This window comes from Mytilus californianus, unplaced genomic scaffold (assembly GCF_021869535.1).
Source record: "Mytilus californianus isolate M0D057914Y unplaced genomic scaffold, xbMytCali1.0.p SCAF_10, whole genome shotgun sequence".
Lineage (NCBI taxonomy): Eukaryota > Metazoa > Mollusca > Bivalvia > Mytilida > Mytilidae > Mytilus > Mytilus californianus.
The window spans coordinates 21,981,390-22,004,308 of record NW_026262582.1 but is presented as its reverse complement, the minus strand read 5'-3'; the positions used below and the strand labels follow the sequence as shown (position 1 = coordinate 22,004,308).

The 22,919-nt window shown below is 31.0% G+C and overlaps 1 protein-coding gene across 1 annotated transcript in view; it reads left to right on the top strand.

Moving 5' to 3' along the window:
- Nucleotides 1-20,829, top strand: part of LOC127719051 (neuromedin-K receptor-like) — a 31,655-nt gene extending 10,826 nt beyond the window's left edge. Inside the window, exons 2-4 of the mRNA XM_052225105.1 lie at nucleotides 17,019-17,119; nucleotides 19,024-19,114; nucleotides 20,182-20,829. Coding sequence (XP_052081065.1) covers nucleotides 17,019-17,119; nucleotides 19,024-19,114; nucleotides 20,182-20,400 — 411 coding nt within the window. The 3' untranslated portion in view covers nucleotides 20,401-20,829. The remainder of the gene's footprint in view (nucleotides 1-17,018; nucleotides 17,120-19,023; nucleotides 19,115-20,181) is intronic.
- Nucleotides 20,830-22,919: the final 2,090 nt, after the last annotated feature.

Here is a 22,919-nt window from a genome sequence, read left to right as displayed (position 1 = left end):
TTAGGTTTTCACCAAATGTTTTCTATCTTTAATATAATAATTGTTTTATCTATGTTATTTTTGTTTCAAGGAAAACATCGTTTACCCATCTCAATTAATAAATAACGCTGTGTATGTTCACACGGTGTGCTCCTTTTATCAAAACTGCTCCAACTTAGTTATAAGGAAGAGCAACTTAAATCGACTATGCATAAGTTTTAAAGTTATCATCCCAAAATTGGTTGACCAAAACGATATGTCGGTGTCACAACTCACTAGCAACATATTTGAGCGCGCAGTCATAGATTTGTAGATATTAGAATAGCCGTCTAAGCTGTTTCGTAACCGATTGTGTCATATAACCGTTTTTGACATATTGGCTGAGTGAATTTGCATATCGGTAGATGCATGCATGGAAGGAGACGCACCATGACTTGCTTCTTGTGAAGCTAATGCGATTCTCTCGATTTGTCTTCTTAATCGATGTAAGATATTTGAATATCGGTTGCTTTTGACTATATTTAAATACACATATTCTTTTTTAATTTTTAACTAATGTAACAGAAAACTCATTAAAGATACCATGGTAATAATTTTGTTCACGTGTACAAAAGACTTATTATGCTACTATGTGGTTTTGGGTTTGACAGTTCTTTTATTTGATAGTATAGTTGCAAACGCTCAGTATATGGTATAATGTGTAGTTTATTTTAGTTTTAATTGTTCCTATCATACTGTTTATTTCTTTTTTCAAAACATTTTCAAAGGAAACAGTAAAATTAGCATTTGCAACTACTTTTTACAGTTTGTTCTTATATTATACACCACTGTTCCAGGTTAGGGGAGAGTTGAGCACGCACAATGATATTTAACTCCACCACATTCTATTTGTTTAAGTCCCAAGTCAAAAGCCTGTAATTCAGTGGTTGTCATTGGTTGCTCTCAGTCATCATGGTCATATTTGATTTTCATTTATGATTTTCTCAAAAATGAGGTTGTTGGCTTTTTTTGTTCGAAGTTTTTACATTTTGTCATGTCAAGCCTTTTATATGTGACTAGATGATATAGGTTTTGTATAATCTGAATGTTGACTTATGGTCGCTTACATTCACGTCATTTTGACTGTGATGTATAGTTGTGAAATTGGCAATCATGCGACATCTCCTAATTCTGTATTGGAATTACTTAGTATTGCAAACTTTGAATTGTTATGTGAGGAAGAGATTGTGGCTATTACATGTGGAAACTATTCATGGTCATTAGTGCTACAGATGCTTAATAAATTTGAAAAAAAAATTTCGTGGCACCTGTACAACTTTTGAAGGATTGACCTCAAACTTACAATTAAGAATCTTTGACTCTATAGCGTCATTGTGTACAGCAAAACCCTGTAAATATAGGTATCATCAGCAATTTAATATGTTAACATCTTGTAGAAGTATACTCCCTTTGTTACTTTGTGCTTTTTTAAAGAAGCTTCTTAAAAATGTAGAGTCAGAATATTTTAATTTGGAATCATTGTTGTTTTAGTTTTCAATCCACCTTGATTGTTTTTTTTTCTGGTCGATTTTGCTTCTATCTATGGCATGTTTGGTTGTCCAGTTTGATATACAATCAATGTTGTCACTAGAGAGGCGGAAAATAACTTAGAGATATTCAAACTCGTCAGTCGATAACAAACTGACACCACCATGGCCCCCAACAAAAATGACCATGAGACAAACAGCAGTATACAAAACACAACATTGAAAACCAAACATTGATCAGCACAAGCACAATAAAAAAATACACTGCCCAAAATTCTTCTAAATATCAGTAAATTTATTGTCTGTTAACATTCGTTTTCTTCACATTTTCTCCTAACATTCTACATCGATCGTTTAAAACTCTTTGTGATATCACGATTAATTGTATTTAAAAAAAAAAAACGTACAAAGGAATCTTAATAAAAACAATAACACGAATTCAATTCTTGGTCACGATTTGCTTTGTCGGAATTTACTTTAGATAAGACAAAAGGATTAAACGGAATAATAATCTTAGCAAGATTCTATCATGTAAGCCGTCTAATATTGTTTATGATATACGATGCTCAAAGAAAACAAAGTTTAAGAAAACCAAGTTTAACTTAAATCGGTAGATAAAAGAATTATCGATAAATAAACCAAAGTTTTTATTTTCAAATTGATATAACAGAATTTCTGCAAAACGACTAAATGTAGTCTCCTTTATTTTTGTTTAGAGACTAAATTACGTGAATGTTGGCAACTTTAGGTCGTCGTACAGATTTCAACAATGATCAAAACCCATACCGCATAACAAGCTATAAAGGCCTCGACATTACAAAATAAAAAAACATTTCAAATTAGAAAACCATTAGATTTATGTTCAAAGATTTATGTTAAAAGCAATATACAAAAACATTATATAACGTAAATCGCGACAAACACAAAACCGTTTCATATTGAATCAGAGGATGAGAAATGGCCTTAAACTACAATTAGATAAATTTTGTTCAAAATTAAAAGTAAGTAAATTTCGACCGAATCATTTTAAACCAAGTACCATCATGCAAAAGAGATGCAAAAGATACCAAAAGGGACATTCAAACTCGTAAATCCAAAATAAACTGATAACGCCATGGCTAGAAAAGAATAAAACCAACAGACAAACAATAGTATACAAAACACAACAAAGATAACCAAAGAGTGATCAACAAGAACTTCACAAAAAACTGAAGGTGATCTCAGATGCTCCGGAAGGGTAAGCAAATCCAGCTCCACATGTGGCACCAGTCGTGCACCTTAGAATTTCTCTGTTGTTCTGAGATTGATTGTCCTGCAGCCTTAGGCCCAGAAAGTACTAAATGCATGTTATGTCCGAAACTTGTGTTATTAAAACTGACATGTGTATCAAAGATTTGTCCATACCCCCACGGTATTGAAGCCTACTGACTATCAATTCCAAGTAACCAGTGTTTTTGTACTTGCATTTCCCTAGCGTAAACCCAAGAATTGGTTAATATTTTACTGTGTTTGTTACTTAGAAAAACAAACCCATTTGTAGTCTATTTTCCTGGATTTTAAATCTTTATATGGCGAATATTTATTTCTATTTTTTCACGACACTTTTTATGGCTATTGTTATTCATTAAGATGTTCTGCAGTAGGGGACATATTGTCTCGACAACCAACAGGCATCCAGGAAAACTGACTTCACGGATTTCATTTTAACATCAGCGGTAGCCATGTCCAAGCCTGCTAGCAATGCATAATGAACAGTTGTAATTATTTCAAACACTCATTGTAATGGTTTGTGAAATGCATCGGACATATCTTTCAAATCTATGATTTGCAGTTTACAAAACATTTTCTACAAAATGACTGATATTCTCGGTTTTATTGTAAAAATCATTTAAGATTTATATTAAGTCTCTGGATTAATCAACTGATAAGGATAAAATCTTTAAAGATAAACTAATGTTAATTTCAATTTCGCTGTTGTGTCAGTTGTTGAATTGTTCTGTTTTCATTTTTGAACTAGGTGAACAGGATTCTATAACCATGACCATCTCTCATTTTGGTATCTTTATTTTTAATATTTGGCAATCGCATTCCTTTATCAAAACATGAATACACAATATTTGAGGTCCACATTAATTTATAGCAACCCCAAGACACGACTAGAGGTCAACATACGATATTGTAGAGTACACAGGTGCCTTTCTGTATATTAAGATTTGAATTGCATCTCAATGTGAAATTCCCAAATGATAAAAGCTCGAGCATATATTATCAATTAAGATAGATACAACGCCAATGTTTGGTCAAATTGTATGATACGTGAAACAGATAACAAATTATATCGAATAGTTCAAATGACCACACTTACCTACAACACCTAACTCGTGATATGGTACTTTTGAAAAAATGGAAAAATCACAATAAGAAACAAAGAACTATTGTTTATGTCATAAGGCATAATTCTTTGGTTATCCATCCTCATTAGATTCAAGAAAGCAGAATCACATGATGAATGGTTGCCTTATCCACAATTTAGACAGATATATGAGATGAAGGTACTGGTTGAAGCAATATGCCATCAGCAATGTTTTGACACGGTCACACTTTTTGTGCCTGACCGAAATCAGAGCTTAAATTTAGTGGTTGTCGTAGTTTGCACTATATTATATATTTTATTATTTTTGTTTATTTGTTATGCAATGGGCTGTTGGTTTTCTTGTTTGAATTGTTTCACATTTTGTCATGTCAGATTGCTCATTTTTGCACGCAGCACTGTGACCTATATTTGCTTACATTAACGTTATTTGCACTCTGGAGTTGGATGGTTGATCTCATTGTTCAGCATACAACATCTCGTTATTTAATGATTAATATACAAATCAACATGAACACCGTATAAAAGTACATAAAATTGAGAATGGAAATGGGGAATGTGTCAAAGAGACAACAACCCGACCATACAGCAGACAACAGCTGAAGGCCACCAATGGGTCTTCAATGCAGCGAGAAACTCCCGCACCCGGAGGCATCCTTCAGCTGGCACCCAAACAAATATGTATACTAGTTCAGTGATAATGGACGTCATACTGAACTCTAAATTTTACACAGGAAACTAAAATTAAAAATGATACAAGACTTACAAAGGCCAGAGGCTCCTGACTTAGGACAGGCGCAAAAATGCAACAATGTATACAAAGGCTTAAATAAGTATCTACGTTATTACACACAGTAATAGCCTACTGTGAAATTATTGACTAACAATTTGATTTTTTGAATTTGTCTTGAACAAATTATAGGTCACAGTGTAAATAATCATTAAAAAACGAAATTTTTACATGTTTCAAAAACAATCTACCAATGCACAAATAAGAATAACGACGATAAACATAAATAAACTAAATATAAATAATAATAAAAAAAATCGTCAAAGATAGCAGGCTTATAATTTTGTATGCAAGACGTGCGTTTCGTCTACAAAAAATCATTAGTTATGCTCGAAAGGTCATCACCAGTAGTTCAATACTGAGTATATATTTTATATATACATAAACTAGTCTAAATTGAAAACAACGTTTAAACCTGTGATTGCGTTGGATGAAAACCGTCATTTTTATACGTGTGCATGTAAAAAAAAATTCTTGTTAGAGGGGTCTAAATACAGCACAAACAACATTTTCCAAAAGATCAAAAAAGTTAAAAAGTATATTTTAACAAAACGCATTTGACTAACAGGTAGAACAACAAATGTTCTTAAACCCTACTTACTGCCATTGGCGATTGCCAAATAAACGAATCACCGATGTAATAAATGGATCTTAATTATAAATCTAATACTAAACAGAAAACAATAAACTTGCGGAAAAAATGGTATACCGCAAACAAATGGTGCAAAGGTTTTTGTACACCATATCCGGATTTCGACAATTAATGTCTCTTCAGTGATGTAAGGAATCGAAACGGTATTTGGAAAGCCATACAATTTACCTCAATTTAGGATAGACTCTTGAATTTTGAGGAGTCAAAATAGGATGAACGGATCATATGAACACGAAGGCAAATATAATACAAGCCCAAACGAAAAAATATAAACTAGTCTAAATTGAAAACAACGTTCAAACCTATGATTGCGTTGGATAAAAACCCCAATTTTTATACGTGTGCATGCACTACAAATTTCTTGTTAGAGGGGTCTAACTACAGCACAAACAACATTTTCCAAAAGACCAAAAAAGTGAAAAAGTATCTTTACTCAGTTTCAGTTTGTAACCCGGATTTGTTTTTTTCTCATTCGATTTATGAATTTCGAACAGCGGTATACTACTGTTGCCTTTATTAAACAAAACGCATTTGACTTACAGGTAGAACAACAAATGTTCTTAAACCCTGCTGACTGCCATTGGTGATTGCCAAATAAACGGATCACCGATGTAATAAATGGATCTTAATTATAAATTTAATACTAAACAGAAAACAATAAATTTGCGGAAAAGATGGTATACCGCAAACAAAAGGTGCAAAGGTTTTTGTACACCATATCCAGATTTCGACAATTAATGTCTCTTCAGTGATGTTAGGTATTTGGAAAGCCATACAATTTACCTCAATTTAGGATAGATTCTTGAATTTTGAGGAATCAAAATAGGATGAACGGATCATATAAATCCGAAGGCAAATATAATACAAGCCCAAACGAAAAAATACAAACTAGTCTAAATTGAAAACAACGTTCAAACCTATGATTGCGTTGGATAAAAACCGCAATTTTTATACGTGAGCATGCAAACATATTTCTTGTTAGAAGGGTCTAAATACAGCACAAACAATATATATATACATATATATATATACCAATGTGAAGTGTGATAATAGGTTGATAAGAAGGATATAACTCGTTGTTTTATTTTTGACAGATTGACGAATATTGATCCATATATCATCTGTTATTCTTTTTTTATTGAAGACCGTGTATAGACCTAAAATCTTCTATGTTTTGTTTTGATGTACGGATCTCCGGTACATGTGTACCAGAAATCTCATTTATTCATACTTTTATCAGTTTACCTACATATACAAATACAGACAACTACAGAATATGTATTTTATACTTAATGTCTTTTGAGGGAGGCAGTATGTGGGCTTTATATGTTGCTATGACGTATTATCTCTGTGCATGACCTTTTATAAATAATGATAAATTTGTTCATAATCAAAAATGGATATTTGAATACATAAACTCGGAAATTTGTAAGACGCAAATATTTAAAAATAATGTTAGCAACTTGATCCTATGTCTGAAGTTGGAATACGCGTGGGAAGATGAAAAGAAATACCTTCCATCAAAAAGACGAATTACCTATTGCATATCAAACTACGGCCATTAATATCAGTCTTATCGTTGCAATTGGTTCTATGATCATATTCCAACGATATCACATTTCATGAAATCATATGATGTACTGCTGTATTTTTAGATTGACAAATATATTTAAAAATATGTCTGAAAATAATTACTATTATTCAAGATGTTTTATAATTTCACATCAGAGGCAAGAAACTCATCATAGATTAAAATTTTGTACGCCCGACGAGCATTTCAAAAAGACTCTTCACTGACACTCCAAAAAAAAAGGTCAAATAAAGTACGAGGTTAAAGATCATCGAGGAACCAAAATTCTGATTGGTATGTCAAATAAAGCTTAGGTAATCTATTCCTCGGGGTAGAAAATCCTTCGTCTTTCGAAAAATTCAAAATGCAGATAGTTGATTAAATAGTTATGGCCATTCCAATGATAAATAATGTCAACACTGAAGTGCTGACTACTGAATATCAGGTTAATTGAGTATCCTTTCGTCGAAGCAATAAAGAGAAAAACTCAACTAACCTTCCTGGTGCTATTATTTGTACTGATAAACAAGTTCTATCAACTTCACCAAAAAGTGCACACGTATTCAGTTAGGATTCTACTTCGTCAACATTATCTCCTCATTATGCCACCTAATCTGTTAAATCGTAAAAATGGAAGCCATTGCAGAAATAACGCGCTGTCAAGTTAGCTTTTGAAAAAACGATAAATTTATCCACATAGCATCATTACGATCCATGCACGACAGTTGTATTTTAAAAGAACAAATGTATCTGCTGGTTATTAAGCTTCATTAAAAGTACTTTTACGCTATTAGTTTACTAAAACTATTGTTTAATCGGTTGTCTGGGAAAATTTTTGAAGCTTCAAACAAGATTTAATCAAATATTTCGTGGAAGGACTGACTACAATTGTTCAGAGGTTGAAGACTTATGACCCTAGATAACACACACACACACAAAATGATTTATTTTTTTGAAGTATTGCAAAGAAAAGATCAACAAGTAAAGTCTGTCGTCAAGAACTTTAATTAATATTTGCTTTCAAACACACGTACTATGCTATTATGACTCATTATAAGGGTATTTCATGCGACCCATATATTTCATTTTTTAGTATTGTGAATTTTTAATGTATATTTAACTATAGCAACCTGTAGCTTAAACACATACAAAAAATAATCTGAAGCGAGATGATGTATAAAATGTTTTTTTACGTTTTCAAGACAAAAAGTCACCTCATACGAGCTTGAATATAAAAAGGTGTACTCTACTTTCTCTCTTCGATGAAGTTATTGCCCATTTTTAGGATTCTACCCCCCCCCCCCCCCCCTTCCAAAAAAAAAAAAAAAAAAAAAAAAAAAACTGTCGTGGGCAGATGAAAATTAATGCTTTAACAAGATTAGTCTTTTATCTTTCTGTGGAATTTTTTCGGCGGAATTTATGCTTATGCACAAAAAAAATATCCACATACATTTGTACCTACCACAATCGACTGTTTTGTGAAAATAAGTCTATGATTTAAAAGTTTACAAATACAGCGATGATTCTTAATATAATTTAACTATAAACACGTATATAAAATTCATAAAATTCCTAATTATGCACCTACTTTGAACTTTTAAAGCCCATAAAAACAGATGTGCACAATTCAAATATACCAATTTAGCCTTTTTAACCTTCTCTCATAAAAAATTCCATTTCTTTGTTTACTTTGAACTGAATATCAACCTTTAATAGTCTACATGAAATATCAATCTCTGTAAGGGTTTATTTCTGTGACGTTTGCAACAGGTAGAAATAAAATTGAGAATGGAAATGGGGAATGTGTCAAGGAAACAACAAACCGATAAAAAAGCAGAATACAGCCTAAGGCCACTAATGGGTCTTGAACAGAGCGAGAAAATCCCGCACCCGGAGGAGAATCTGTTTGAAGTTTGCCAGAACTGCCCTTTTAACGTTAATTGACATATATTATAAAAATATCATGTAAAGATGGTAACCCGTCTGATCATATTACAATATTTATTTCTGTTGTTAATTCGGCTTTTGTTTTGATCATATATATTATAAAAAGAGAATATATAAGGATAAAAGGACATAAATAAAACATCATTTCACTTTCAATTATGGTAATTTTAGTATCAGCTTTTGACGTTGATTTTCTTATATATTATTTTCACTGTAATTTTTTTCTTGCTAACATTACAAATACCAATTACGAGGTCGACTGAAATCTTTTCTCTGTGAAGTATTTTGTAGACTGTAGTTTGATATTTTGCCATTTTTCTGTTGGCCTTTAGGTTGTTTTTATTTGACAATTTTTTTTATTTCCGCATCGGTATCTAAATACAACTCTTTTAACATGTTTAAAAGTCATAAGAATTTAACCATTATGTTATGTATTGTAACGGATGTGGTTTGTGTAGTCTCCCTTTAAAAGTTCCAAATTAGTATTTTTTAATTAAATGTTTATTCTATGTTTAATTTGATCTAGCCATGCCAAAATACAAAGTAGCTTTATTAATTTAACTTTAAAAGTATTCAAATTTCATGTTACGTTATATATTTGACGAATATTCATTTTTTTCAACATTTCTTCAATACCTTATATTTATTCATATCTTTGGAAGTGATAAGTTTTTCATTTAAACTTAATCAGGAGTTGCTCAGTTGGGGAAAAAATCACTCTCCACAGGAATATATGAGCCAGCAGGAAACTGCTACCTTTCTCGTATATATAGCTTACAGGAATGATTCATTCCACTCGAGTTATTTAACAACAACTACATTGGGACTATTTTGATACGAGTTACTAAATTCTAAGACACAACGCGAAGTATATAAATACATTTACATTTTCTTTTAAACTAAGTTTTTGCATAATTATTTTACTTGAATTCATATGACTTGGAATACTTTTCTTTTCAATTTAGTTTGCAAACTATTACGTTTTAATTCCATTTCATTCTTATTTTATTCTATTTGACTATGTTTTACTTGAATGTTGCACATTTGTAAATAAATTGTTGGATTATATTTGATTTATGTCTCTGTCGTCATCGACCCCTTCCTGCTACATATATTAACGATATGACAAACAACGGCAAATCATTTTTCCACGATTCATCTCAATTCTGAATTATATTTGTAATGTTTTGTCCGTGAATACATAAAACGAAACTTAATAAGAAAGCTCTTTAGAGATACAAGGCTTATGATTTATTAGGTCATGCGCGCGTGTTATCTTCTAAAGACTAATGAAAAACACTCAAACCAAATGATTTCTGAAGTTGAGTATAAGTAAAAAAATAAAGTTTGATCCAAATCTCACAACGCCATAAATTCCTTGTGGTAGAACCAATCCTTAGCTTTTATTAAGATGTTATATTTTAGGGAACAATAAATTTACAGAAAATGACCGGATCAATAATATTGCCTTTCGCAGCACATAAAACAAATGTAAAACAACTACAGGTTTTTTAATCATACCCAGAGGTTCTGAAAGATATTATTTTTAAGAGATAGTTTATTCTATCTGAAATTGTAAAAATCATCCCCGACAAGTAAACTTTTGTTAATTTTTCAGTTTCTCTTCCAAACTTATATTTGTTAAGGAAGAGAGACTAAAGATACCAGAGGGACATTATAAGTCGACAATAAATTGACAACGCAATGGCTAAAAAGAAAAAAAGACCAAAAGACAAACAATAGTACATAAAAAACAACATAGAAAACTAAAGACTGAGCAACACGAACATGACGAACCCCACCAAAAACTGGAGGTGATCTCAGGTGCTCTGGAATGGAAAACAAGGATGACAGGGAGCCATTGTACCACAATATCTCATCGTTGATGAACACATGGCAAATATATGACGATATTTTTTCAACATGGAATCATAATTGATAATATAGGAAATCAATTGATTTTGTGCCTTAAATATCCCGTCTGAAAAGGCGTTAATAATTTGCATCTGACTTTGCAGTAAAGATCATTTAAAATTTCTTTAAACTATTTTCCTCTCATTTAAAAAAAATATCAAATAAAGGCAACAGTAGTATACCGCTGTTCAATAGTCATAAATCGATTGAGATAAAACAAATCCGGGTTAGAAACTAAAACAGAGGGAAACACAACAACTATAAGAGGAAAACAACGAAATAACAGAACACAGAAGTGCAACAAAAAACAAACAACAATGTAACATTCATAGAAACGAACTATTTAATAACAACTGCCATATTGCCGACTTGGTACAGGACATTTTAAGAAAAAATGGTGGGTTGAACCTGGTTTTGTGGCTAGCCAAACCTCCGCGCTTTATGGCAATGTTAAATATACCGCGAAAATGACAACATTACATGACGGGAACAGAGTACAAATAAAATCAAAAACACAAAAGACAGATAAATACATACATAAATAATATTAATAATAGTACATTTCGACCTAATAACCACAGAATAACAGCGAATAACTAAATAATTTAGGACAGTACACAAAAATAGCTCAAAACGTTCTAAACTGTGAATTGTTTATCTTCTTTTCTTAAACATTTTTTTTTTACAATGAATGATTATTTATCTCTAGGGGCAAGATGCAGAAGTATTTATATAGATTAGCTGAAAAAGGCGAATATTTAAACAATCTATATGCTTAGTATTCAAATTGATCTACTTGAAATTTGATATATATACGTATATTCCAGGAAAGCATAAAGAAGGTTAAACTCTTAAAGGAAAACAAGTAGTTGTTTATAACCGATAAGGTACGCTTTACTAACATCGAGTATCATTAACGTTCGAGTTAAGATTAGTTGTATTTTAGTGAACTACTTTCAATAATTTACACTAGGAGGCATCTTGGGAAATATATGAAGGAGACTCCGATTATAGAAACGCTATTCCGACAGATTTTTTTACTGAATTTTTTTTATTCTTTCGTCTTTTTCATTCAAAACGGAAAACATAATTTACTTGGATATCGTTATATCAACTCTATATATTAACATAGTGAAGTAATGTAGAAAAATATCCCAAAGAGAGCTTTTAATTTGTTTATCCGACATCCAGACATTTGAATTACACAAATATTACCATCTTTGAACTGAAACCATTACAGTGTATTGTATTAATTCGCGAACGTATAATGTATTTTAAGAAATCTTAGACTTTTCCCTTTCCTTTTTTGCCAATTAGATTTATATAAACCACAAGCATTTAACAGCAAAGTATTGACAGTGTAGCATATTCCTTGACCACGCAAATTGAAATAACCAAGAAATTCACATTCAAATAAAATGGATTGAAAACAGACCGAAAATATAAGTAGAATAAAAAACAATCACACGTGCGGTTGAAGGAAATGAACTTCTATACAATATATCATAATGAAAAGTGAATTAAAGCAAAAGTACAAAAATGCCGGTTCTTACATTTTACATTTTAAGGTCTTTCCACATTTCCGTGGAAAGACCTATTAATTTTGTTCTTATTATTATTGTTATTTTTTTTCTTCTGCCACTTTTATTTCTTGCGAGAAGATTTTTTTTTTCGCAAAATGTCGCTTAGATATTTGGTATATGATATCGAATAGTTTTTACGCATCCCCCTATAACACTGTTGTTCTTGTTATCTCTACTACTTCGTAACCATTAAAGAAAGAGACAAATTTATTTTTCCAAATTGCTCGTTTTATCCTGAGGATTTTCTACAATTATGACTGACGCGATTCGGAGACCCCATATGAGAGTTATTTCCCCTAATATATTTGATAAAAGGGAAATGTATTTTTAACTAGAAAACAACATGTAATAGAGACCTACGGTCTTTTGAGTTGGGGTCCTTGGACTATCAAAAACAAAATCAGATCAAGGTCAAAGGTCAAGGTCATGTTTTGAATTTTGATTTTGACTTACAATAGCTTCTCATCATAAATTGATAAGTCATAAGATATCAACAAAATATTTTACGTAATTGTTTGTTACGAAATGTCGCAACACATATACTTTGGTTGAAAGGGTACGTTGACTTTAAATAGTTTTCTTCCCTCTTATATCTAAAAATAGCTGTATGGTGATATAACTCATTAACTATATATAGTTCATACATAGGGTCTTTTGATTTGAGGTCCTTGGTTGATGACCTTGAAATTTAGGTCAAGTTCAAAGGTAAATTTGACGTTCTAGATATTGACCTTTGCTATAAATTCATATTATACATGATAAAACTGTGGGGTCTTCTGCATTAGGTTGGTAGTTATTTGACATTGAAAAGGTTAGTGAGAAGTGACCTTTTTTAAACCGGAAGTAGCCATTTCCTGCACTGATTTCATTTGAAATTACCTAGAACCATATATTTTTGGAATCAGTGTGAAGTAACCTATCAGATGGTACCAGAACTAAGATGTTTTAACCGGAAGTTGCAAATTATCTCCCTTATTCCAAGTATAAGAATATAGAAACCACATATTTTTGGAATCAGTGTGTCTAAAGCTATCATATAAGACCGGAAGTGACATTTATAAAACCGGAAATATCAAATAATCTCCCTTATTTCAGACGAAAGTATATAGAAACCATTTATTTTTTGAACCAGTATGAAGAAACCTATGATTTGATTGAATTAGTAACTTTCAGTAAACTGCAGGTAGCTTCTTGTCAATTATTTAGAAATTTAATGTGGAAAGACCTTCAAATGTCCCTTTTTCCTATCGAAGGTCGGTGGTTTTCTCCGGGCATTCCGGCTTCCTCCACCAATATAAACTGGCCGCCACGAAATAGCCCAAAAGCGGTGCTTAAAAGTGGCGTTAAAACACCAAAAAAAAAATCAACAAAAAAAAATAAAATTACCAGTTCTCGGAACAATTGGTTTTTAATCATGTATAATTTTTATGAACGAGGCAGGCTGCACTTATCGATAAAGTTATTTATTATATTGTATTTTAAACTCATTGGATTATTTCGTGTTTAAACATTTGAAATAAAAACGTTTTATTTAATTATAATATGTTCTGCATTAAATTTCTGTACACAGACATACTTTAACATTGTTTTAGTACCGCAAAGCCGTTAATTTTTGTCAATATATAAATTTTACAATTGTATGTTAGCGAGGAAATTTTTCACGTTCTACTTGTCCCGAGTTCTTATATTCCTGACGGTATTGGGGATCAAACTTACACAAGTTTATTTCAATTCGAAAGTAGCAAAAAAAAAAAAAAAAAAAAAAAAAGAGGACAAAAAAATACTCGTCTCGGAAATTTATCGCCATTCAGTGTTACTCAAAATGTTTTCATCCCTGTTCGACATGTTGTCCCGTTAACGGTACGCAACAAATATTGAAGTGTAAAAAGGCATGAATATATTCAAACAGATAACATACTTTGAGCTATTATTAGTGTCTGTTATCAATTTTTGATACGGTTCGTGATCTATGTACCTGGTCTGTTACGCATTGATTGTAGAAAAATGAAGTTGTTCTGTAAATGTCCTTTTCAAGTGTATGTTCATTTTCATATCTGAATATTTGATATGACAGTGTTTCTGTTGTCCTTTAGAAATATGGCTTATGGCTAAACTGTCTAAACAAAAGGCAGTATATCGCATAAAAACTGGCATAGCTTAGCTAATCAAATTGAGAATTTGTATGACGACCTTTGATGCATTCATATTGGTTTTAAATGACTTGTTGTTTCATAGAGGATTGCCAAGCGTCGATTAAAAAAATATGCCGGTGATGGTATATTAAATATAATAGGTATAAGATTTGAAAAAAAACCTCTAAACGTTGTATTTATAAACTAATAACTCACTAAAACCATTTGAGAAACTAAATTGTGTCGAAAAATGGTTGTTTAAAAAATTAATAGAAATAAGAAGATGTGGTATGGGTGCCAATGAGACAACTCTCCATCCAAGTCACAATGTGTAAAACGTAAACAATTATAGGTCAAAGTACGGCCGTCAAGACGGAGCCTTGGCTCACAGCAAGCTATAAAGGGCCCTGAAATTACTAGTGTAAAACAATTCAAACAGGAAAGCCAACGGTCTAATCTATATAAAAAACGAGAAACGAGAAAAAACACTTATGCACCATATCAACAAACGACAACCACTGAACAACAGGCTCCTTAGACCAGGTGCCTGTATGCACTTCGTTCAGATATGTCCTCACTCTAATGGTTTATTTGAGTTTAATTCACCAGCTAATGCATTCGGAAAATTAAAATACGAAATGACTGACCTATAAGTATGAACAAGACGATCGATTGTGTAAAACCGGTTGAACTTATTAGGAAAACTGGTAGGAATCTATTTTCAACATACACAAATAATTTTCATTCTTCTAATTCCATTTAAGCGTATTGATTTACCTACTTTGTGCGTCAGTTTGATAAAGTCTCTGAACTTTGTGTTCGAGAAGGTTAACGGAGAACATTTATAGATTTGGCTTTATCAGAATATCTGTTATGCTCAAATCGAAAAGATATCTCAAGAAATTAGATGATTAATGTAAAGTCTTTTTTGCACTTCACAGCATTCAATTTGTTAAATAACTTCAGCATATTGGATATACAAATAAGAAGATATAGTAGGATTGCCAATGAGACAACTCAAATGACATAAATATTAACAATTATAGGTCACCGTACAGCTTTCAACAATGAATAAAATCCATATCGCAAAGTCAGCTATAAAAGAACCAGAAATGACCAATATCCTCGAATTATAATCAATTAAAATAAATCAAAGAAAGATTGTCATACGTAATTATTGAAAAAACACTAAAAGTATAATCGAAATAGCAGAAAAAAAAACATAAAATGATTAAATAATGATATGCACAGTAATCTAAATAACTCTCCAGGAACAAACACATAAGTTGTATGTTTATTTCCTAAGGATAATCATTTCATTTTAATGAAAATTCGTTTGAAATGCAAAAAATATTTTGTTGAGATAAGTTTCCATTAATGTTGTTAGGAAATATTGTTCATCTTTGTTACAGATCTGAAATAATCCATCTAATATATAATTTAGTAATTCCGGTTCTTTGATATTTAATACAGACTACAACTATCAAGTGATTGAAATATTTCTAGATACTGGCACTTTTGAATTACGAAAGCATAAAAATAATATCGGCGGGAAATAGAAATATGGAACGATCAACAATATCACGTCAAAATAAAAAAATAGAATAGAAAACCAACATGTTAAAACTCCGAAATTAAAGATGGATAATATCAAATTATCATAAGTTATTTCATTTCGAAGCTATGTGGATGCTTCTCTCGTGATTAAATAAAAATAAAAACGATTACGAATGTGTCACTTTTGATATTTTATTTCAAAATAAAATAATTGTTATATTACAATTTAGAAGAAATTTTAGGATATTAGATGTTTCACCAATCGTGTATGGTAGTATAAAGAATGATTGGAAACAACACTTTATAAATTTCCTTCGTCTGAAACGCTTTTCTGGATTTATCCTTATCAAGGACATTCCTGGTTTTAAAAACACCAGTTCTTGACATAATAGGGTGATATCTAGAAATTATTTACAATTATTAAACAATATCGGTTTTTTACAAAGAAAGCCTGTAATGAACTCAAATAAATATAAATACAATTTTGATGTTTATTACGACGGTTGTTGAAATATGGAATGTCAGCTTATTGTATCTTCAAAGTAAGACAGGATTGGTTTACAGCCAATCCGTAAACCTCTGCAGCTTCCGCTACTATTACTAAAAAAAAATAGTTAGATATGCCGATGTGTGATGAATGGATTCAAAGCAAATTGCTAAGCGTGTTTACATGTACACAAGGGGGAAGTAATTCTCCTAGAAACATTTCAAAGTGCTCATTTTCGTCACTGAGGTTTTGTTTTATTTACCCTGCGTGGACTGTTTAAATTTGTTACAGAACTATGATTTCACAGATTTGACAGATACATCTTATGGAGGTCATCACAATCGTCACAATCAACATCATTATAAACTGACAATCAAAATCAATACAAGCGTTTCATTTAGGTGATAATAATAATAACATTATTTTTGGTGATTTCAAGCATGATAATTATATAATAATAATTACATTTTAATTTACTTTGTTATTAATGTTTTTATTCATATTTTCTAGGTTGTTAAGATGCTGATAATTGTTGTAAGCCTTTTTGCCTTCTGTTGGTTACCACTTCAAATATACAATTTTGTGTCAGCTTTTTATCCCAAAATAAACAGGTAATGATGTTCATTAATAGAGTAAATACCTTTGAAAAACTTGGATCACACAATAGGTTATTTCTTGCAGAATATGGTGATAAGAAAAGGAAATGGTGTACTTCTCAATATGCATTAATTAAAATAATTGTTTTTCGTTGCATTCGAAAAATATGAATCATTATTTAATGATAAGGAAAGTCTTAGCCTCAACTTAAAAAAAATGTTTAAATAGCTTTTTAACGTCTGTTGAGTCAGTACCAGTTTTTCTAGTAATACCTTCACCAGTAGCACTCAAAGCTAAACCATGGAAAACAAAGGTTGCATAATAACTTTATCAGCCATATTACAAAACACAGTAACCTTAACGAATGTCTAACGCCATTTCTAGTCATATGGTCTGATATCTTGTGTAATGACTTTGTTATCTCTTTGATAGATGTAACATACCTATGTTCATGAAATGTCCAGATCTAAAATTGGCAAATATTTGGGTAAATGATCGGAACCGCCCGAACTGCAATGAAAGCGAATTCAAATGCATCAATGTGATAACTAACTTTTGCTATATAAGCATCACCCGTCAAAATATTCTCGTCAAATTTAGTATTAAGGGTAAGAGCTATGAACAAGAATCAGCATTAACAGTTAATAACTATTCGACATTTATTACAAATACGTGTATTGTATGATCACCTTTAATCCTCATTGTGTCTCTTTCTCATTGACGTTGACCGTCATTGACGATAATGTCAAATTGGTATTGTGGACATGTGAGAGTATGACATAGTCCACATTCTCATATTGCGTTGAAGAATCGAAACACTGTTTAATTAATCAAATGCATGAAGATGACGTTAAAAAGAAGAATTTAAGTCTTTTTTTACTATCTTGCTTGAGTAGTGTTTGAGATAAGAGTTTCTATCTGATAGTAAAATTGTTGTTACGAGGGCAAGCTTTGGTATACCTTCAATACCGCTTGAAGTTGTGTATTAGGTTTAGGATGTACAAATATTTGTCCTGCTTCATCACTTGAAAGACAGCATTTGTCGAAATACGCATCTGTTGGAGTACAATTGACACCGTTTTATGCTATGACTAACACTGTGTCGAGAGTTTTGCAGGTTGACTGTTAGTCTCAGATGATATCATAAACCAGTTCGTAGGTCTTTGGATATAGTATGCACATATTAGAATTGGTTTTTGTAAAATTTGAAGTAATGAAACATAAGAAATTATTGAAATTATCGTTGTTTCTCCCTCCAGCACGGCTCTGATTGTTTTCCGGATTTATCTATTCTTTGGTTTTCACATTTATACCAGCTCTTCAATAATTTCATAAGGTGTTGGATAAGCTAAAATATGACTCCAGGTATATGCATGATACGTTTTGTTAGTTTGGAATTTTTTGCTACCTAAAGACGCAATATCCATGTCCGTCATATTGTTTATCTCTCGTATGTTTGTGTGCAAATATAGTTTTGCTTTGAATCACTCTAGTCCGTTTCAAATTTTAAGGAGAACATAAGGAATGCAGTGTCGGTTCTGGTGAAATATATTACTCACGGAAAATGCTCACTTTTTTGTGCTTTTCTAAATGAAACCAATTGAAAGGAATTTTAATTGAAATATTTGATAATTTATCAAAAATGGAGATATAAGGTACATGACAATAAGAAAAGAAGCAACATAAAAAAAAAAAAAAAAAAAAACATTAGTCAAAAGTAAAACAGTTGTCTATCAAAATCAGTTTTAAAAAATATACCTATGACTTCTAAGTATGCCTACATAAAGTTAACGAATATGAATATCCACTAGAAAATAAGATAACGTTAATGAATAATACCAATATATGAGAATATAACAAAATAATTCTTAGACTTAAACTTTTTCTGTTATATTTATATTTCATCTTGTATTTTCAGATTTAAATACATTAATATAGTTTGGTTTTGTTCAGACTGGTTGGCTATGAGTAATTCTTGTTACAATCCTTTTATTTATGGACTTTTAAACGTGAGTAAAATATCATTTCAAAAGAAAGAAAAACTTTAATAAATAAAAAAAAAAAAAAAAAAAAAAAAACCAGACCAATAGAATATAAATATTTTTTATTATTGTTATTGTGTATTATACCTGTACTTTAATAACCACATCGGCTATGATTTTGAGTAAATATTTAAAAGGCTAAATAATGAAATATTTAAGTTAATCGAAGCGAAGTGGGTATGGACAAATTATAAGTTGTAGTACATGAACTAATTAGTATACATGTATACAAGAAGACAATGGTTGTTTTATCTACATTCTTAGTATGTTTAGTACAAGCATTAAGGAATTATTGAAAAACAATATGATTAGGAAATAAATTATTGAAGAAAAATCTCCAACGAGTGACTGAACAACACATTAAGTTACATGAGTTAATTATCAATGTTGTTCGGTCATGAAATGAATATTTTCTGCTATTTGATTTTTTGGATTGGTTATTCTTTTTATTACATTAACTTTTACATGGAAGTAATGTAGAAAATTCAAGAAACTATATTATTTCTACGCATTCTCAATTAGTTTTGATTCTACGTCATCACAACAAACAATATCCCATAATTTTATAATGTCGTCAGATGAGTGAAATTATTGTTTTTTTTAACTTAAAATCACAACCAATGTAATGATAAAAACAGCTTACGCGTCTTGCCATTTTCATTAGTACAGATATGAAAATGAGGTGATATGGTATGATTATAAATGAGAGAACTTTGTACCAGAGATAATGCGACGAAGACGTTTGCAACTATAAGTCATCGTACGACCTAAAAAATAAGCAACACCCATACCGTATGGCAATCTATAAAAGACACAGAAATGACAAATCTAAAACAATTCAAACAAACGGTTTGATTTGTGTACTTACCGAGTAACAATTAATGGAAACCAAACTGAATGAACTGATTCTGTGCCTATAATTACCACTGAAGCTAATAACAGATTCTACATCACCTTCCTTTAAATACAATGTTTTGGTTACCATGGCTACACATTTTTCTGAATTATATAGTTTTATTAAAAATCTTTTGTAGGAAAAATTTAAAAGGGAATTTAAAAACTTACGTCAGATTTGTACAAAAAAGAAAAGAAAAGGCAGCAATTATTTGAATGAGTATTCTGACAGGAATAACCAGAGAACCAGTATACTGTACCAAGGTAGTGAAAGTAGTCACGAAAGAAGAAACCAGTCGAGGAAACAAAAACGTAGCGTTTGTTTTACAAGATCCTGTAATCAGTCTACGAAATGTTAAAAAACACGTAATTCCTTGAGAATAATTAGCCAATACTACAAATCTTTATACAATATAATAGTTCATTGACGATTTACATTTTAACAAAATTTGTAGAAGGCGGACAATTGAACTTTAAATGATACTAATAACACGAGCAATACATGAATGAGAAGATAAAAAAGAACGAAGAAAATAGAAGTTCAAAATGCCATTGAGTGTTCTTACTTATGGGAGCCCTGTAACTAAAGAAATCCTTATCTTATGTTTTAATACTTTGTCACTACATGACAAACCGTCTCACCAGACTGCGTCTTATTAAAATGTAATATTTAGTAGTTTGTTTTAATATGACAACATTGTGTATTTGTTGAATATACATACCAGCATTGGCAGTACTTGTTCTGTTATCAAATATTGGCAAATTTAGATATACGTCTATTGATCTTTATTGAAATACCGTTATATACTAGTATCTTTTTTGCATTTAAATCAAATGCATATTCATGTTAGTGAAAACTGTTACTTCAATAATCGATTTGATTGCCTAAATATGTTTATGCACAAGTTAGTTCTGTGTGTCAGAAATGATTTTCGTATTGTTTAATATTATATTAACCAACAAAAGTGTGTGCCTGCGTCAAATCCAGATCGTTTTAACAATATTTTTTCATAGTTGTTGTTTTGTCTATGGTTGAACAACTGGTTATTTTTTCTGTGGAATCGAATGTTTGTGGTTGATGTGGTCTGTTGTACTGTATATTTTTTTAAAGGATTTCTGTTAGCCTTTTGGTGTATTAATAAAAACAAACGTAAATATATTTCATGATATATTTTGAGTTTACTTTTAACACACTTCAAGCTGTGGTATTTTATCACAATATTTAACATTATGTACTGCTTATTATAGTTTATGTAGTTAACAGCATGTGGTATTTGTTTGTTTTTTGAAGAATGAGTTTCATGGGTTTTGGTATTGCTACCTGATTACTTTCTGTTTTTCCGCTTGTCAATCAACAAAGTATTTAATGCGATTTGTTAGGTTGGTCTATATTTGCAAACCATTGAAATGAAACTGTTAATATTAAGTTTCAAGTCGAAATAAGCCTTTATTATCAAAAACAAATATAAATCTATTTTTTGAATATTTTTCAGTATGATTTTAAATACACATCAAGCTGTGGTTTTTTCATGTATTTTATCATAATAGTTAACATCATGTCCTTCTTTATTTAGTTTATGCAGTTTATGTAGTTGATATCATGTGGTATGTGTTTGTTTTTCCTAAGACTGAGCTTCATGGGTTTTGGTATTGCTTTCTGTTTTACATTTTATTTTTTTGCTTGTCAATCCACAAAGTATTTATGCGATTAGTGAGGGTAGTTTATTTTTGGAAACCATTACCACGAAACTGACACCGGTACTGGTTCACCACAGTTTCTTCCCTGTTAATATTAAGTTTCTAGGTGTAATGAATTACAGTTTGTTACATTTTTAAAATATGACAGCTGATGGATTCATTCTGTCTTAGGTTTACAAAATTCTTACTGTTTTCATCCCCGCTTGGTACCTGAACTTGAATATTAGAATTTTGTTTGCGTAACACCGGCATGCCACTTGATATGTTATTTTATATGTTGGAAAATATTCCTTTTTATTGACCTTTTTTTGAAATAAAGATTTCAACCCCTGAACTTAAGTTTTATATACAGCTTAAGCTGTAATTGATAATATGTCTATGGATGCCGTTTGGTTGAAGTACATTTGTGTCCTTTTTCGTGTACCTTCCCCGATACTGCTGAAAACTTCATTAAACTTTCTTTATATTTTTATAGATATTTGCATGTCATTTTGGGAAGTCTTAGAACACATTCACGTCCCCTTCAGTATTGAGATTTCTTTGTCGCGGAAGTTGAGAATTACCGATATGAAAACAAATTCAACTCTATAAGTAGGCTATTTTTTCACACAAATAACTCATATTTTAACATTCCAATTAGAAAACAAACTGACGAAAGCTATCTCTGTTCTCGAAATATTTGTCAGAATGATAATATTTTATTCCATTCGTGATACATTATTATCTTTTATATGTATAGTTTAATTTTGCTGGGGGATACCTTGACGTCACGGTTATTCCCTCTTTATTTTGTTCAGCTACCCAACAACTGTTTTATTTGGAAACTAAGTTAATTTGTATTTGTATTTATTGAATGATAGTCATTATTGTTAATGTTTGCTTGTAAAAATATTTTATTTACATTAGTAAAATTATTCAAAACCAAAGTGTGTAGGGTTCATTATTTCATAGCTATATAAAACTAGGGGATATAGGGCAAATATTAATTTTTCCCTTCGTCTTAGTGCTTCTTGAGTCAGTATACAATTTCTGTCGGATCACATCAACACTCGACTGTTCTACCTGATCACTGTCTAATGTTTGTAATTAGCAGAACATTTACGAATTTATATTCTTTACCACCTTATCATTCGTGATCTTTTTAGATCCAAAAAAATTAAATCATTATCAGTTTAAAACA